This window comes from Typopeltis vanoorti, chromosome 18 (assembly GCF_054136105.1).
Source record: "Typopeltis vanoorti isolate ZY-2024b chromosome 18, IOZ_Tvanoo_1.0, whole genome shotgun sequence".
Classification (NCBI taxonomy): Eukaryota; Metazoa; Arthropoda; class Arachnida; order Uropygi; family Thelyphonidae; genus Typopeltis; species Typopeltis vanoorti.
Genome location: NC_143566.1, coordinates 3,054,576 through 3,073,209, shown reverse-complemented (window position 1 = coordinate 3,073,209; position 18,634 = coordinate 3,054,576). Strand labels below are relative to the sequence as shown.

General features: G+C 35.5%; 1 protein-coding gene across 1 annotated transcript in view; it reads right to left on the bottom strand.

Annotated features, from left to right (window-relative positions):
* ACC (acetyl-CoA carboxylase) overlaps window positions 1-18,634 on the bottom strand; it is a 1,393,224-nt gene that overhangs the window by 620,753 nt on the left and 753,837 nt on the right. The window contains exon 31 of the mRNA XM_090408519.1: window positions 1,404-1,460. Within this exon, the coding sequence (XP_090264645.1) occupies window positions 1,404-1,460 (57 nt within the window). The remainder of the gene's footprint in view (window positions 1-1,403; window positions 1,461-18,634) is intronic.

The following is an 18,634-nucleotide window of genomic DNA, read 5'->3' as shown; positions in this document are numbered from 1 at the left end:
AACCCAAAAATTATCCAAAATAGCCGTGTAACTGTTATTATCCACTGAATATGTCTCAAACTAAAGAAAACAGTCTGAAAACAGTATCTTTAAGGCATTAGACAGCGGACTCAAACGAACTACTGCTCCAGCCTGCAACGTTAGTACTTAAGTACTGCTTGGTGCTGGTAGATGGCTGAAGAAGCATGTTTAATTAATATTTATTTTTATAGGATTTTATGTAAAGTATCAAATGTATAGTGTTTCCTGTGAATCTAGAAAGCATCTAACAATTCTAAGTACCGCAGTATGGCTTAGTGGCCCGCAGACTTCATTGAAATTATTTTTTATTTAAACGCGTTTTAATGTTAAGTAGTTATTTTTTCAAAACAGCTGACGGGCCACGGCAAAGCGCTTCGTGGGCCATACATTGAAGACCCCTGGCTTATTCTTCTTCTTCTTTTCATCATAAATTTGTTTAGAGCAAGCAAATGGCACATGTACTTTCCTTTCTACTAATAAGTAGTGTTCAACATTGGTCCATGTCTAACCATTTTGAGAACACCGCTAGCTGCAGAGAACATTTCTGCAAGACCCTTCACAGTGAATTGTTTAACTACCTCTCCTTGTTCTTCCTCTTCTGTAACACATTGTTCCTCTAGTTCAACCAATTCTTCGTTGGTCAACTCTTCAGGGGCACTTCTTATGAGTTGAACTATATCGTCATCATTCACTTTGAGATTTAGGCTGTTTGCTTGGCCCACTATTTCTTCACTCAATTTACAAAACGCTTCATTTTTTTTCAAAACTTCCAAAATCGTGCACAAACATTTTTAATGTCTTTTTCCATATGCCACTCATACATTGAGAGATCACTTCGTCCCAAACTACAGTAATATTTTAAATAGCATGATAAATAGTGAATGCTTTCCAGAATTGCAAGAGAATCTGGTCATTTCCTTCATTAGCAGAAATGGCTTGTGAAAAAGTTCTCTGTAGATAACGAATCTTAGAAGAGAAAGTCACTAGAGGCATGTTTCATGATTTCTTTAGGGAATGTTTGTTTGGAATAATCACCAAATAAACCAAAGCTATGATTACAGTCTGTTATAGCTGTAAACTAAATGTATCTTGTGATTGATGTGTGTTTTGTAGAATTAAAATCTGAGATCCTAGAAGGAAAAATTGAGTCAACTGAGTATGAGACTAGCTGGCTCACCTTCCTTTGAAAAGCCTTTATTAAGGTTCTTCATATCTTGGACAAACTACCCCCCCCCCTTCTCCTTTTTAGACAATGCTTATCATGCCCTCAAATGCATGTGACTAGTAGCTTATTGAAAGAAAATACATCAATAATACATTCAGTACTTATATTATTTGTTATTATCAAAATTTACAGGATAAAAAACAAAATATTTGAATACCTTGTGCAGTACAACAAAGGTGATTCTTCTAATCATCATTTTTTTAAACAATTCTTTCTAAAAAAATTTAAAAAAAAGAAAAAACATTGTAGCAGTAAGAAATCAGCAAAGAAAGAAAACAAACACAATGTAAGGAAAGAAAAAAATGTTAACATTGTATTTGATAATTATTCAATTATAGATAAGAGACCTTGATAAACAATAATATAATTTCTTTTCAGGTACAAGAGAACATCATATACTGAGCTAGGACTTCATGTTAATTGGCCTTGCCTGCTCACTAATCAAATCAGTATCACAAGATATCTTTTAGGTCAGGTTGTATCAGTATTAAATATATCAGATTATTCTGTGCATATTTAAACCTGAATCCTCTGCTTTTTTTTTCTACTCGTGCCAATGAAATTAAAAAAAAAAAACCATTGTTTTTATTGTTATTATTAACACCAGGGTTTCAAAGGGAATGGATGCGATCCTCTCAATATGAGCCTCTCAAGTAGGATCACTTAGCCTCTCCACCCCAATCCAACTCTCACCTCCATGTGGTGAACCCTGGAACCTGAACAACCAAGTGAAAGATTGGGTACTAACTCCAGTGGGAAGCTTGGTAAGGCAGTAACAAAAGAAGAGAGACTTAGTGTCCTAAGTTTGGAGGTCCTAAGGTTGCAGCCTCACCACCAAACTAGGTTGTGGATGGATGGTAACCAACCCAGCTGAATCTTTTCTTACTCCAATGTCTCAAGAAAAAAGTAACTCTGTCACTCTGGAAAACAACTTGGACAGGTTAATGGATATGTACAAGATAAAGAAAGGGAAAAAAATTAAACAAAAATATCTGGAATGTTGCTACTTGTAATAACAGGAATATCCATCACAAATATCAAGATGCAGACAAAACTCTAATAGAAAGAAATACCAAATTAGCAGTAATAACAGAAACAAAGAAAAAAACAAAAAGATTCAAATGAAATTCATAATTACATCTATATCTACAGTACAATCAAAAAGAAAGAAAGAGCAAAAGCAGGAGTAATGATTTTTATTCACAAATAAATTAAAAAAATAGCATACACATTACAAATACTGCAGCAAAAGAATTCTAGAATTAATTAATAAGCCATGACTTCCTGACTGTTATTGGTGTCTAATGCCCAAGAGGAAGGAACATAGCAATGCCTTTTATTCAAATTTAAAAAAAAAAAAAAGGAAAGATAATAAGGCAATTATCATCCCAATACATAAAAAAGGCAATAAGTGCAACTGTGAAAACTACACAGGAATAAGTAATACTGGTTATAACTTACATGCACGAGTTTTAACTTCAAAAATTTTATTATTAGTAGTATTATTATTTAAGCCTCCAAGGAGTCAAAAGACTCATCGCGGGAGGCCCTTCCTAGGAAACACAAAGTCTATCATACCACTCCTTAAACTCATTGACCATTCTCGCTCTCACCACTCTATCAGGCAATGCATTCCACGGTTCAATCACCCTCCATGCAAAGAAACCACTCAGCACCCTCTTGCTCACAGTTTCCTTTCGTAACTTCCAGGGATGGCCCCTTGTTATCACTCCTTCCCACTCTTCAACCAAGCAAAAGAACTCCTGAGTGTGAACCCCGTAACCACCTCTCAACAATTTAAAAGTCTCAATCATATCACCTCTCCTTCTTCTATCCACCAAACTCTGCAGTCCACATTCCCTCAGTTGATCCTCATAACTAACATTGTACAGTCCAGAAACTGTCTTTGTTATCCGCCTTTGTACCCTTTCCACAATGGCTTTCGAAAAGGCTGACTGTGCATTGACCCAGCTTTTATATTAAAAATCTTAATGAGAAAACATCACAAATACAACATAGAAACACACATTTGTGTTTCTATGTTGCTCATGGCATGTTTGTTATTGCAGCTGCTTGCTGCAATAACATGTATCAGAACAACCAAATAACTGTAAGAATCAATGAAAAAGTTACAGAATGGAAATCAATAAACAGAGGGGTCTCTCAAGGCTGCCCAATGTCACCAGTGTTATTAAATATCTATATAGAGCAAGTAGTAAAGAAATGGAAAGAAAATATAAAACCGGCATTTAAAAAGGGATCATGGAACTATACTAAATACCCTTTTGTTTGGGGATGACCAAATAATCATGGCAAGAAGTGAAGATGAACGCCAAAAATCAATATACACTTTAAACATGAATGCAAAAAAATTTGGAATGCAAATATCAACAAACTAAACAATTATCATGGCTTTTAAAGGACCGTTTTGGGTCAGAAGTAAAATCATGATTAGAAATAAAATTTTAGAATAAATTAACCACTTCAAATTCGTTGGATGTGCTGTATCATATACAAACGAAGCTGGTATTGACATCAAAATTTCAAATTTTATAAAGATAACAGGAACGATCAATAATATTTTCAAACCTGAACAAGTTCAAAAGCATACAAGAATAAGAGTTTATCAAGTTTTGGCAAGACCTTCTCTACTGTACGGAAGTGAATTCTTCTTCTATTGTCTATGTGGATGATGATGAAGCCGAATGAACACTTTCCACTTCTGTCTGTCTGTAGAGAGTCCAAACAATTCTGTCTAGTTTAGTGTCACTTGTTATGATTTGGTTTTCAGGTCTTCTTTTATTTTGTCTCTCAATCTAATAATTCTAAGCCACCCTTTGGATCTTTTACCTTCCATCGTTATAGAAAGGGCTTTAGTTGGCAACCTTTCTGTGTCCATTCTGGTCACATGGCCAAATCATCACAGTCTTCTTTCTTGGATTTTGTCTATTATTGTTATTTCTTGTTTTAATCATTTCCTTATGTCTTCATTTCTTAGTCTATCCTGCAGAGATACTCAAAGTAATCTTCTTAGTCAACCCATCTCAGTAGTTAATAATTTTTTCTCTTCAGATTTTTTGAGATTATAGCATTTCACTTCTATAGAGAAGTATTGGGAGGACCATTGTCTCATAGATTCTTACTTTTGTCACTTGTTCAATGTTACTTGTTTCCATATTTTATTTAGTCATCCAAACGTTTGTGACACTTGACTGATTCATCTGTTTATATCTTTTATAATTTCACCATTATACTCAATTACATCTCTGAGGAAGGTGAAGTATACTACCTGCTCTAGATTTTTACTAGCAATTTCAATTATCAGACTGGTGTTTTTTTTTTCCTATTTGCATAATTTTTGTTTTGTCTATATTTAGTTTTAATCCAAATTTTATACATTCTTCCTTTATTTTATAAGAAATTCATTATAGATCTTCTTCCATGCTTGCAAGTAATGCAATGTCATTGGCAAATTTTAAAATTGTTTTATTTTTTCCATATATTTTGATTCCGGAGTCTTCTTTGTTTAAGGCCTTACTGGTTGCTTCTTTCACTGACATATTGCATCCCTGTTTTACTCCACTCTCTGTGTGGAACCAGTTGGTTAAGGTATCCTCCACTCGTACTGAACTTTCATATTTTTTTTTGTATAGATTCTTTATTATTCTTATAGGTTTGTTGGGAATTCCAAATTCTTTCATGGTTTCCCATAGTTCTCTTCTATGGATTGAATCAAATGCCTGACAAAAGTCAATGAAATTTATATAGCAACTATGGTTGTATTGGAAATGAATTATGAACCATAAAAACTGCAGAAGAAAATATAATAGCAAGTGGAGAAATTAAATTTCTGTGAAGGACAGTAGACTCTCTGGGACAAAAGACGAAGCACAGAAACATGTAAAGAACTAAAAGTAGACTCAATATTGGACAAAGTATATGAATACAAAAAGAAACAGATTGAACACATTGAAAAAGAATGAACAGTTCAAGATTACCCAAAACAATACTCCAATACCACCCATTTGGAGGATATAGAAGTCAGGGACGACCAAGGTAAAGATGGAAGGAGACTAGAACAAGCCACTGGGCCAAAATCCCTGAAAGGACGATATTAAAACCAGACTTACATGGAGTCAAAAGACATCACAGGAGATACACACATTGCCTATCAAATCATCCTTTAAACTCATTCAATGTATGTATCAATATGTATCTACATTCACCCTAATGTCGGGATATATTCAACTCACCAACCACTCTCCATGCAAAGAACATGCTGTTTATGCCCTGCTCACACTCTCCTTATATAGCTTCCAGGGAAGTCTCCTTGTTCTCTCTCCTTTTCCCATTCTATGAAAAACTTCTTCCACATTAACCAGATAACAATCCTTTACTCCCTTTAATATCTCAATCATATCCACTCTCTTTCTTCTATTCACAAGGCTTTGCAAACTGCATTCTCTCAATCTGCCTTCATATCCACATTCCAAAGACTAGTTACCACCTTAGTCTTCACTGGACCCTTTCCAAATATGTCCTTAACACCACGAAAACCAGGGGACCAAATCAGTGCACAATAATCCATACAAGGCCTTATAAAATTGAACCAGAACCTCTTAATTTCTATAATTCCTGTAGATAATTGCCATAATCTGATGTGATGTCTTCACAACTTTTGCAATGTGAACTGTGAACTTCAGATCCTTGTCCACCAGCATTCCAAGATCTCTTATCTCCTAAACTTCTTCCAAAATTTCCCACGAATTGTATACTTTGCATCCCATTGTTGCCTAGCAAATTTCAGAACTTTACATTTTGCAACAATGAACTGACAGTCTCATGCTGTTTGCCCACTCATACATCATCTGGAAACAGTTATATATCACTAGTTAAACCATCCTAATATCCTTAACACGTTCGCTGCCAACTACGAGTATACTCGTAGTAGGTGAACCTGCTTCACAAGCCAGCTACGAGTATACTCGTAGGACGCTTACCGCCGGGAACGAGATTATTGTAGTGACCTTGAAGAAGCCAAAATGCTTGGCTTGTGGGGCTAGCATCAAAACTGTGTATTCTCATAGACCGTATATGCTCCGTACAAGCCAACTACGAGTATACTCGTAGGACGTTTACCTCCGGTAACGAGATTATCGTACTGACCTTGAAGAAGGAAAACTGCTCGGCGTAGGGGAACAGACCATGCCAAAGTAGCGTGGCAGCGAACGTGTTAATATACAATTAAATAACAATGATTCAAGACAGACCCCTGTGGTTGACCACTAGTCACTTTCCTCTTGTGTGATACTGCACCACCACACACAACTTCCTGATAGCTATATGAGAGCCAGATGCCTATTTTACTCACTAATCTATCTTCAGTACATCTTTGCAGTATATTTACCAACTTATCAACAGCTGTTGCAAAAGGTAACTATACCATTGTAGCACTACAGCATCTCTCTTGTTCAATACATTCATCACCTTCTTACACAACATAAGTTGATAAAACACGATCTCCCTTGAACAAACCCATGCTTACAAGCAGAAGAATACCAATGTCATCAACATACTTTTGTATCCTAGTTCTCACTAACTTCTTCTGTACCTTAACTACAACTCTAGATATACAGATCAACATATATTTGTAGCTTTGAAGTGGAATGATTTTACCTTCCTTCCACTCCTTTGAGATTTGTGCTGTTGAAAGACGCTTGTTAAACAGGTAGGTCAAGGCCAATGCTAACTCCCTGGAACATTTCCTTAAGACATTTGGTGATATTTCATCAAGACCTATTACCTTATTGACATCAAGCTATTAATCTCCTCATATACCTTCTGCTCACTCACAATTAAGACATCCTCTTCTATGTCCTCTATTTTTGAGTTTCTCCTCATTTCACCCTAATGAGGATTAAACACCCTTATAAATTGTTCACTGAATACCTCAACTATGTCTTCTGCTGCAGCTACCATTCTACCATTTTCATCCATTAACATCATCTTTCCATAATTATTATTCCTTATGCATGCCATATATCTGAAAAATAATCGAGTTTGTTAGATATGTGAAGAGCCAAAGGCTTCAATTCGGCGACATATAACTTGTTTAAGTTAAGGGATATTACATCCCATATAGTTTCTTAGCCGAATATAGTAGAAACTATATAAAGTTCGGCAATTCCAAGCGTAAACAAATACCTGGATACTGCAGTACTGATCCCAAAGGGTAGTGCAAGCTGGGGCAACTCGTGGTAGAAGTGGAGCAAGCTCCGATCACTATTCTTGATATTTGCCCATAATGTGAACTTAGCTCCTAGGAACTGTATTTTTGTTCACGTTATGAGAGAAGGTCACTACCCAGACCAGTTTCGACCTTTATTGAGGTCTCATCAGTGAGTAGCCAGACCTAGTTAATATCAAGTTTGTAGCGAACAGAACTTGTACCCCTTCTACGAGTATTGCCGTGAGGTGCTTTAATAAATTATTAGATATGTGAAGAGCCAAAGGCTTCAATTCGGCGACATATAACTTGTTTAAGTTAAGGGATATTACATCCCATATACTTTCTTAGCTGAATAAGAAACTCAAAGAGTTTCATGCCGAATATAGTAGAAACTATATAAAGTTCGGCGATTCCAAGCGTAAGCAAATACCTGGATACTGCAGCACTGATCCCAAAGGGTAGTGCAAGCTGGGGCAACTCGTGGTAGAAGTGGAGCAAGCTCCAATCACTATTCTTGATATTTGCCCATAATGTGAACTTAGCTCCTAGGAACTGTATTTTTGTTCACATTGAGCAAACTATGAGAAGTAAAGCAATATCTGCTTTACTTCTCATAGTTCTTTCCAACTTTATATCATCTGAAAACAACTGCTCAACACCATTCTCACCTTTCTTTTCCAACATCATTAACATACAGGTTAAACAGTAACATCATCAAAACAGATCCTTACAGCTCACTGCTAATAACTTTGCTATTTTGGGATATTGCTTCCCCATGCACAACCTAAAGATACCTATTGGACATCCAATCTTCAATCCAGTGCACCAGTCTGCTATGCAATCCCATCCATTCCAATTTGATTACCAGCTTGTTATGTGTTAATCTATCAAAGATCTTGGCAGAATCTAAATGTGCCACTGTGCATATACACATTTTCTTCAATGCATTTGTCACCTTGTTGTAATAAGTAAGGTGATTGCTAAAAGACAATCTTCCTTTAGCAAATCTATGTAGTCCATCAAAGAGAAAGATGCTCTTGTCAACCCAATTCTGAATCTCGGGTCATCACTTCTCCAACACTGCTTAAAGTTTGGAGAAGTAATTACCCACAACTGCAGATACCCAGAATGGCCTACAATTTGAATCTTCAGTGTTATTGTTTATGAATCCGAACTATTTTTATCCTCTTTCCACTCATTTGGAACTAAATCTAATGCATGACTCATGTAATAAAGGTTTGATAAAGCTGTTATTAACTCCCCAGAACATTCTCTGAAAACATGCAGTTATACATCAAGTCCTAAAACCTTATTAATATCAACTTTCCTGAATTCCTCATATATCTCCTGCTCACTCACCATTAGCCTCTCCTTAAACTTTGTACTGTGCTTAGTTTTGCATGATGTTGAAGTCATCAGGATGAATCTTTATGATCTGTTCATTAAATATCTCAGATACATCCTCCATGCTTCTTATTATTCTAACATTTTCTCAGACCAATATCATCCTTCCAGAATCATTCTTTCTTCTACTTGCCACAAATTGAAAGAATATTTTGGGATTTTTTTCCCTCATTAGCTAAATGATGCTCATACTGTACTTTAATTACTCATACCTTCCTTGCCTGCTATTTGTACTCCTCGTGGAAATGATTATTACCACTAATCTTGTTCTGCTTCCATAAATGCTATTCTTCTTCCAGAATGTATGCCTAACCTCTCATTACTCCATTTCTCAACTGCCTTATTTAATGCTTCTGAACCCCTGAAATACATTCAGACATTGCCTCTGCCAAATACTGAGTAGGGCCAAAGGAGCATGATTTATCCATCCACATCTTCATTCATGATAGATCTTCTAACTGTCTAGTTTTTCATAATCACCAGCCTTATAGTTCAGCATATATCTCTTTCTTACACATTATATTCTTGTCTGATCCCTTATCCATGCATATACAAACAAAATTTGCACGTGAAGTTTCTTCATGAATTATTTGTATATAGCGAGACTAATGTTTTCGTTAGCACAGAAATAAAATGGCCCCCATTCCCCATAGGCCAGATTATTACTGCTTATGGCAGAAGACAGTTAAATATGAAAGTAGAGGGTGCTAAGAATCCCCAGGTAACCAGATCATGCTGCTATTGGAAACTAGACCTTGGAATTTTAAACTGTAGGACTGTGAGCAGCAAAGCACGGCTAACCGAATGTACTGAAGAGCTAAAGTGACTAAAATGGGACATTCTTGGACTGTGTAAAGTTAGACATAATGGTGAGGAAATTCAATTAAAAAAAGGAGACATGCTATAGAGGCAAAGATAAGGAAAGGATCAAAGGAGTTGGATTCATGATCAACAAAAAATTGAAGAATAGCATAGTAAAATTTGACAGTATATCTGATCAAATAACAAATATTGTTGTTCAAATCTCAAAAAGATATACTCTTAAGATCATCCAAGCCTATGCACCAACAATAAGTCATACTGATGAAGAAATTGAAGCCTTCTATCATGATGTATCCCAACTTTACAATAAAGGAAAACATTATTTAGGAAGTAATGGGAGACTTTAATGCTAGAATTGGTATACAACAATCAGATGAAAGCTCAATGGGAAATTTTGGATATGGCATGAGAGACAACAGAGGAGAAAGTTTAATAGAATTTGCAGAAAAAGAAAACCTGTACATCATGAATTCTTTTTTCAAGTATTTTTTCAAATGGCAAAACTAGTGAAATTAACTTTATCTTCAGCAATAAGAAAAACAACTCTGCCATGGGATCCTTAGGGGTCTCATGCAGTTCCAAGCTTGGATAAAGCAGGAAGGTCGGTCAGATGAGTGTCAACGCTCTGACCGTAAATAAAAAATACAATTGTTAACTGATGCCTATACAATCAACAGCTAAAACATGCTGGCTTGGATGTCACCTGGATGAACAAGGTCTGCGATACCAATTGAGCAATAGGGGTTGGATCAAAAAGTGGGATACCAAAAGGAAACTGAAACTAACAGAACTATTATCAGTAGGAACATGGAATGTATGAACACTTTGGATGTCAAGAAAACTAGAATTACTTCGCAAGGAAATGAAGAGATATCAGTGTGATATAACAAGACTGGCGGAGATGCAACGGACATCGTCAGGAGAGATAAATAGATGCAGAGTCATACAGATTCATATGGTCAGGGCATAACACCAAGCACAAAGCATGAGTTGGTTTCCTTCTTAATAAAAAAGCTAGAAAGGCACTGTTAGGTTACAAACCAGTGAATGAATGAATCATAATAGCAAGATTTCAAGCAAAACCATTTAATATTGCCAGCCTGGCTGGCCGAGTGGTTAGCGTGTCCGCTCTCCAATCAAGAGGCCGCAGGTTTGTATCCCGCCATGGGCATGGATGTTTGTGATTATCTGTGGAAATACTAGTGGTGGCAGTCGGCAGTAGATGGTGTTGGTGTAGTTGCTGTCAATTGGTGGATTGTGAGTGGTGGAAGTAGAACTGTAGAGTAGATACCCCCTCTCGATGAGTCTTTGGACTCCCTGCAGGTGAAAAAAAAAAAATAAATAAATAAAAAAATAATAATAATATAATACATTTAGTTTAATCCTTTATCCAAGTGTAAGAAAACAAACACCTGAAAATATCTTCAGGACTGAGGTAAGGTGGTACATCCCATGGCAACTCGTAGCAAATGTGGGCCAAGCTCTCAACACTCCTTGTCTCAGTATCTCCCATAATGCAAAGCACATCTCCTTGCGGACATGTATACTGCTATGCATTATGGGAAGGGCCACTATCCAGACCAGTTTCGACCTTTATTGAGGTCTCGTCAGTGGGAGGCAGACCAGAGCGGTGACACTAAGGCGGAAGTAATGGAGAGGTCATATTTATCTATACGAGTTGCCAACTGGTGTACCACCTTATTATTAAATTACTCTGGATTTAGAGAAAGATGTTGGAAGTTTATTTTGCACTTGGTCAGACTATAATAAATTTAGTTTAGTCCTTTATCCAAGTGTAAACAAACAAAGTTTGTGCCTGAAAATATCTTCAGGACTGAGGTGAGGTGGTACATCCCATGGCAACTTGTAGCAATATAATAATATATCAATAGTCCAGATATATGCACCCACATCTGACAGCACAGATGAAAATATTGACTTATTTTACAAAGATCTGACAGAGACAATAGAAACGATACCAAAGCAAGATGTACTAATTATTGAAGGAGATTGGAATGCCAAAGTCGGAATAGATAATGATGGTTGAGAAAACGTCATAGGAAAATATGGTTTGGGAGAAAGGAATGAACAAGGTAAAAAATGTTAGAATTTGCTGTAGACCACGAGATGATGATCTGTAACACAAGATTCCAGCAAAAGAAGTGTATAAAATGGACATGGCAATCAAATGATGGGAAAACCAAGAACATGATCGATATGATTACGATTAAAAGAGGATGGATAACATCAGTACAGCAGTGTCGAACTTTTGAAGGAGTGGATATAGACTCGAATCATAGTTTAGTGATTGCAAACATCAAGTTGAAATTAAAAAGAAAATATAAACCCCATGATCAGAAATGAAGAGACACAGCAAGAATAAGTGAAGCAGAAATAGGAAGAAGGTACAGAACAGTGTTAGAAGAGAAACATAAAAGTGTGGACAAAGAAAAAAATTTCAATTGAAGAGTGAAAGGAGTGATGAAGGCGACAGAAGATGGGGTTGAAGAACCAGTATCAGAAGAAGTGGATTAGACAAGAAACACTGAAGTTAGTACAGGAGAAGAGAATGTTGAAGATAAAAAGGGATACATCAGAACAAATAGAGGAGCAGTGTAGAAGAAAGTGTAATGAGGTGAAAAAAGCAGTCAGAAGAATAGATAAGATGAAATGGTTAGAAGCCCAATGCAATAATATAGAACAGCACGATGAAGAGCATAAAACAAGGGAGGTATAAAAAATGATTAGAACCATTAATAGAAAGTGGCAACCAAAACAGACCACAATTAAAGATGAAAAAGGCAAAGTATTGATGAATAAAGATAAAATTGTACAGTAGTGGACAAGATACCGTAGTGAATTATATAAAGAAAAACTAGATTTAGATAGTGTTGGGAAACTAATTAAAGAATTGAATCTGATATCACCACCAAGTAATGAGTATGCTGTAGACATTTTAAGAGGAGAGGCAGAAAAAGCAATAGGATGGCTAAAATCCTATTACTTTTTCAAGAGTGCTTCAGTGATGGTAATGATAACATCACTGAAGAAATCATTAAATATGGTGGCGAAAGTATGGTTACAGGAATGCACCAACTATGCAATATGATGTGGAAAGAAGGGAAAATGCCAGAGTGGGTGAAATCAATATTAGTAAAAATTATAGAACAATTGCTTTGACAAGTCACCTTGGTAAAGTGGTATTGATGATATTGACAGAAAGATTGAGAACACAACTGGAATCATACCTTGCAGATGAGTAAGAAGGATTTAGGAAAGATAGAAGTACAATTCAACAGATTTTGACAATGCAGTTAAATATCAGAGAAAGCTAGGAGAAAAAACACAAACATATATATTTGCTTTAAAATAAAGAACTTTTATTATTAAAAGACCAGAAGACAAATGATAAAATATACAAAGAGCCAACAAGTTTCACTAGCCACTGTCTAGCATTTTCAAGGCTGAACTGGTGTGAAAAAAAATGCATTAAGTTACATTTCAAACATACACTTTAGTAACTGTTAGGCCGTTACATTTGATCATTCTGTTTGAAGGCGTGCATGGGTTCGAAAGCTTCGGTCAGATTCGGTACATGACCACATGTTGTGTAGTTTTTTGCATATTGTAATTCTGTCGAACTGAGAGAGATGATGAGATTTTTCCATATGTCTTTAAGAATAATACCCTGATTTCTATTTAAATTATTGCCTGTGCGTAGTACCACAGCTGCTTCTTTTAAAGTTCTGTATCTGTAGTCATTCTCGATGTAAGGCATAGAACTGTTTTTCCAATCTATAACGTGATTTGATGTTGAGAAATGATGAGCTAAACCAGAAGTGATGATTCTATTATGATTGACATCCCCCACATGTTCCTTTTGTCTTATTTCAAAACTTCTAGAAGTCTGACCAATGTAAGAAAGGCCACACGTGCATGGAATTTCATATACTCCAGAACATTTGAAGAAAGGTACCTCATCTTTAGGTGATCTTAAGATTTGTCTGATCATGGTAGTTGGTTTTAAAACCACTCTGATGTTATGAGCTTTTAACATTCTCGCCAATTTTGTGGAAACTGAATTAATATATGGAATGACAGCTGTGGACACATATTGGGGCACCGCAACACGTTGTTGGTGGTTGTCTTTAAATAGCCATTTGTTTAAAATGTTAGAAGGGTATCCATTAAGAGATAGAGTGTTAGCTATTAGTGACAGTTTTCTCTGCACATCTGTTTCTTTTGAAATAGACCTTAAGGCTCTATTACGGAGCATGTGAATGATGCTGTGTTTTTGTGATCTATGATGGTTGGACGAATAATGTAGATATCTACCAGTATCTGTGGGTTTCTTGTAAATGGACAGTTGGAAATTGTTATCTTCTCTAGTTCTATAGTGAATTTGATCTTAATGTGTAGTGAGTTGATTTTGTTCAGAAACACGAGAAGGTTTTCCATGGTATCTTTCCAGATGATGAACACGTCATCGACATATCTCCACCAAATTGACGGTTTTGGTACAATGGTGGAAAGAATAAACCAACTACCATGATCAGACAAATCTTAAGATCACCTAAAGATGAGGTACCTTTCTTCAAATGTCCTGGAGTATATGAAATTCCATGCACGTGTGGCCTTTCTTACATTGGTCAGACTTCTAGAAGTTTTGAAATAAGACAAAAGGAACATGTGGGGGATGTCAATCATAATAGAATCATCACTTCTGGTTTAGCTCATCATTTCTCAACATCAAATCACGTTATAGATTGGAAAAACAGTTCTATGCCTTACATCGAGAATGACTACAGATACAGAACTTTAAAAGAAACAGCTGTGGTACTATGCACAGGCAATAATTTAAATAGAAATCAGGGTATTATTCTTAAAGACATATGGAAAAATCTCATCATCTCTCTCAGTTCGACAGAATTACAATATGCAAAAAACTACACAACACATGGTCATGTACCGGAATCTGACTGAAGCTTTCGAACACATGCATGCCTTCAAACAGAATGATCAAATGTAACGGCCTAACAGTTACTAAAGTGTATGTTTGAAATGTAACTTAATGCATTTGTTTTCACACCAGTTCAGCCTTGAAAATGCTAGACAGTGGATAGTGAAACTTGTTGGCTCTTTGTATATTTTATCATTTGTCTTCTGGTCTTTTAATAATAAAAGTTCTTTATTTTAATACATCAGACCAAATATGTACAATATATTTGCTTTGTTGATTTTCAGAAGGCATTTGACAGTATCGACCAGAAAGTGACATTAGCAGTGCTAGAATCCTATGGAATTGATAGAAAATAAATGGTTATATTAAGAGATGTTTACAAGAATGCAGTTGCAGCAGTTAGAATAGGTGATGATTTGAGGAAATGGTTTAGAACAAGGAGAGATACTAGACAGGGAGGAGGAGGGGGGGGCCCAATATCAATAAGCATTTTCTTCACAGATTTAGAAAGAGCAAGGGATAAAATGAAGGAAGATGCAAAAGGAATATCAATATGTGGGATGAGAATTAACAATCTGAGATTTGCAGATGACATTGCTATTATTGAAGAAGATGAAGGAGAACTACAAAAAAAAACTGAAACTGTTAAATGAGGAAGGAAAGAGATTTGGACTTATTATGAACTTGGAAAAAACAAAGACAATGGTATTTGGTGAGAAGAACATGAAACAAAAGATACAAATGAATGGAACTAATATAGAAAATGTAGAACATTTCACATATTTGTGAAGTGAAATGACATGATTTGAACTGTAAAAAATAAATAAATATCAGGATTGCAAAGGGAAGAATAAATCTGAAGGCCATGGATAACATCTGGAAAAGTAAAGTGATCAGCCTGCAAACAAAACTAAGAGTGCTGGAAACATGCATCTTTAGCAGTGTACTGCATGGATCTGAAATGGAGGTGATAAATAAAGAATCAAGAAAAAGAATTTTGGAATTTGAAAGAACTTGTTACAGGAAGATTCTAAGAATAGGATGGGTACAGAAAATTATTATAAATGAAGAGCTCTAACGGAAGATACAACCAAAGAAGAATCTAATGTAGGAGATTATAAAATGGAAGCTGCAATTATTTGGACAGATCTGCAGAATGAGTGAGGACCGGAAGATAAAGACATTCATGTTTGGTATTATGGATGGTCTAAACAGAAGAGGTAGACCATACATGGATAGATGACATAAAGGACTGGCGTGGAATGATAAAGGCACAGTAACTGAGACAATGTGCACTGGTCAAAGAAGGGTAGAAGAAAGAAGTGAAGGAGGCAACAGACATCAATGGGCAGTGAGCCCATGGTTAGTGATGATGACAAATAAGAAAAATATCTTTCAAGGATGCTCTGTCATAAACACCTATAACACTGGAAGTTACCATTATATGGTATGTGGTAAGATTCAAATAAACTGCCAAAAAGAAAGAAGTAAATGTTTCGAAGATCAAAGCAAAACATAGATGTACACAAACTCAACATTAAAAAAAGATATATTCTAACATGAACTAAACAATAGATTTAAAAATCTTATTATAGATGACAATGCTGATCAATCAGAAAGTAATGACATTATTACCCAAAACCTTTTACAATGATCACAGAATAGAAACAACACAAAATTTCTGAAGAAACAAAACAGCTGATGAAGAGAAATGAAACAATCAAATAACCTACAGAATAAAATTGGATACACTGAATTGTGCAAATGATCAGAAAATGTATCACAGAAGAATTAAGAAAATTCAATTGTAAATTCATACAATAAACAATTGAAAACAACTATAGTCTCATAAAAGCCAAACAGCAATTGATGAACAGCAATAAACAGATGGTTGCAGTCAAACTACAAGATGGGACCATAACAGAGATAGATATACTACTGCAAAAAGAATTGAAGAATTTTACTCAGTATTATATCAGGATGATGAATTAAATAAAGAAGACAACTACAAAATAGCTGAAGTACCAAAGATTCTATCAGAAGAAATTATGTGGAGCATCCAAAGCTTAAAAATGGAAAAGCTGCAGGTGAGGATGGAATTACAGCTGAACTCCTAAAAGCAGGGAGAAATGATCTACAAATTCTTAGCAAAACTATGGTGAACTACTGACCCATCAGTAGTTCACCATTTGCAAACTATTATCAGTGGTTTGCAAAGTGTTTACAAAAGTCTTAGCTCATAGGTTTTGTACCACTCTGGACCTAGCACAACCAAAAGAACAGGCAAGCTTTCGAAGTGGCTTTAGTACAATGGACCATAATCAAGCTGTACAACAGATTATTGATCAGTGTAATGAATATCAGTTACCATTATGTCTTGGTTTTATTGATTATGAGAAATCCTCTGATTCAGTAAAAACTTGTGCAATACTTAAAGCATTATGAAACCAACAAGTGGAGGAGTCATAAGTCAGGACCATCAAATCAACATACACCAATGCCACAGCAGCAATTCATTTCAATGGAAAAATCTCTACAGTGGAAATACAGAGAGGTATAAGACAGGGTGACACGATAGCTCTGAAATTATTCACGGCATGCCTAGAACAAATATTCAAACTTCTTGATTGGAAAAGGAAAGGTCTGAAGATAAATGGAAGATATTTAATCCATTTATGCTTCACAGATGACACAATTATCTTTACTTCAATTGCTCATGAATTACAGACTCGTATCCAAGAACTCCAAATTGTTAACAAAACAGCTGGACTAAAGATAAACCTAAAGAAGACCAAAGTTATGTTCAATAGCTATCTCCAAAAAGAAATAATAACAATCAATAATGATGAAATTAAACAAGTAGATCATTACATATACTTAGGACAACAGATATCAATTGAACTAAATATCATGGATGAAATTAAAAGACACACGATGCTAAGTGGAAAGCATTTGGAAAACTACATTCAATATTCAAAAGCCAACTACCATTATGCCTGAAAAGAAAAGTTTTTAACCAATGTTCATTTTAGAATAAAGGATGGACTTCACAACCGTGTTATAAATAACTCTTTTAATTTCATGACATTTCAATCTTTTCAATCTTCATATTAACATCATCATCTGGATCTTAATATGAATTATATACAAATATACAGGACAAGCTGAGTTACATTACACACAGTAAGCTAGAGAAACAATGATTTGATCATAGGTTAATCTACTGGCATGACCTCTATTGAAAAAAAAATTTTTTTTTAAAAAAGTTTAATTATTTAGAAACTACATCAAGCTAAATTCTATTTATGATAACATGAATAAACATTCTATCTTATAGATAGTTTTCTTTCAGTAACAATGATGTCCTATTTTTAGCATTACAATTGTTATTTTTGATTTAGGATCCTGGATTATCTACACTCCTGTTTATAGTTACTCTTAGAGAGGAAGGTTCCGTGGGTCGAATATGTGCCTTCCATACGTTTGGGATTTTTAGACCATCATTATTGTTCAGATTGGGGTGGTTGATAATAATCTCACAGGCTTCCTTAAATTTGCATTCATACCATGTTTTGGTGTGATGTAGACAACTAGTGCTTTTCCAGTCAATTGACTAGAAGAAACCAGGATTTCACACATGGCTTTTTATTATTATGTAACACCTCCATGGAGTCCAAAGACTCATCGAGGGAGGGCACTTACTCTACAACTCTCCACCAACTACAACCACACCAACGTCATCTACTGCCCATCACCAACACTAGTATTTCCACAGACAATCACAAATATCCATGCCCATGGCAGGATTTGAACCCGCAGCCTTTTGGCTGGAGAGTGGATACAGTTTTCTATATATCCTAGGTGGAACTTTTATGAAGAAACAAAGAAAAGGAATATGACCATATATGATCATATCTAGAAACCAATCAAAACACATAATAAAAATAGAGAACCATCAACTGGAATAAGTCCA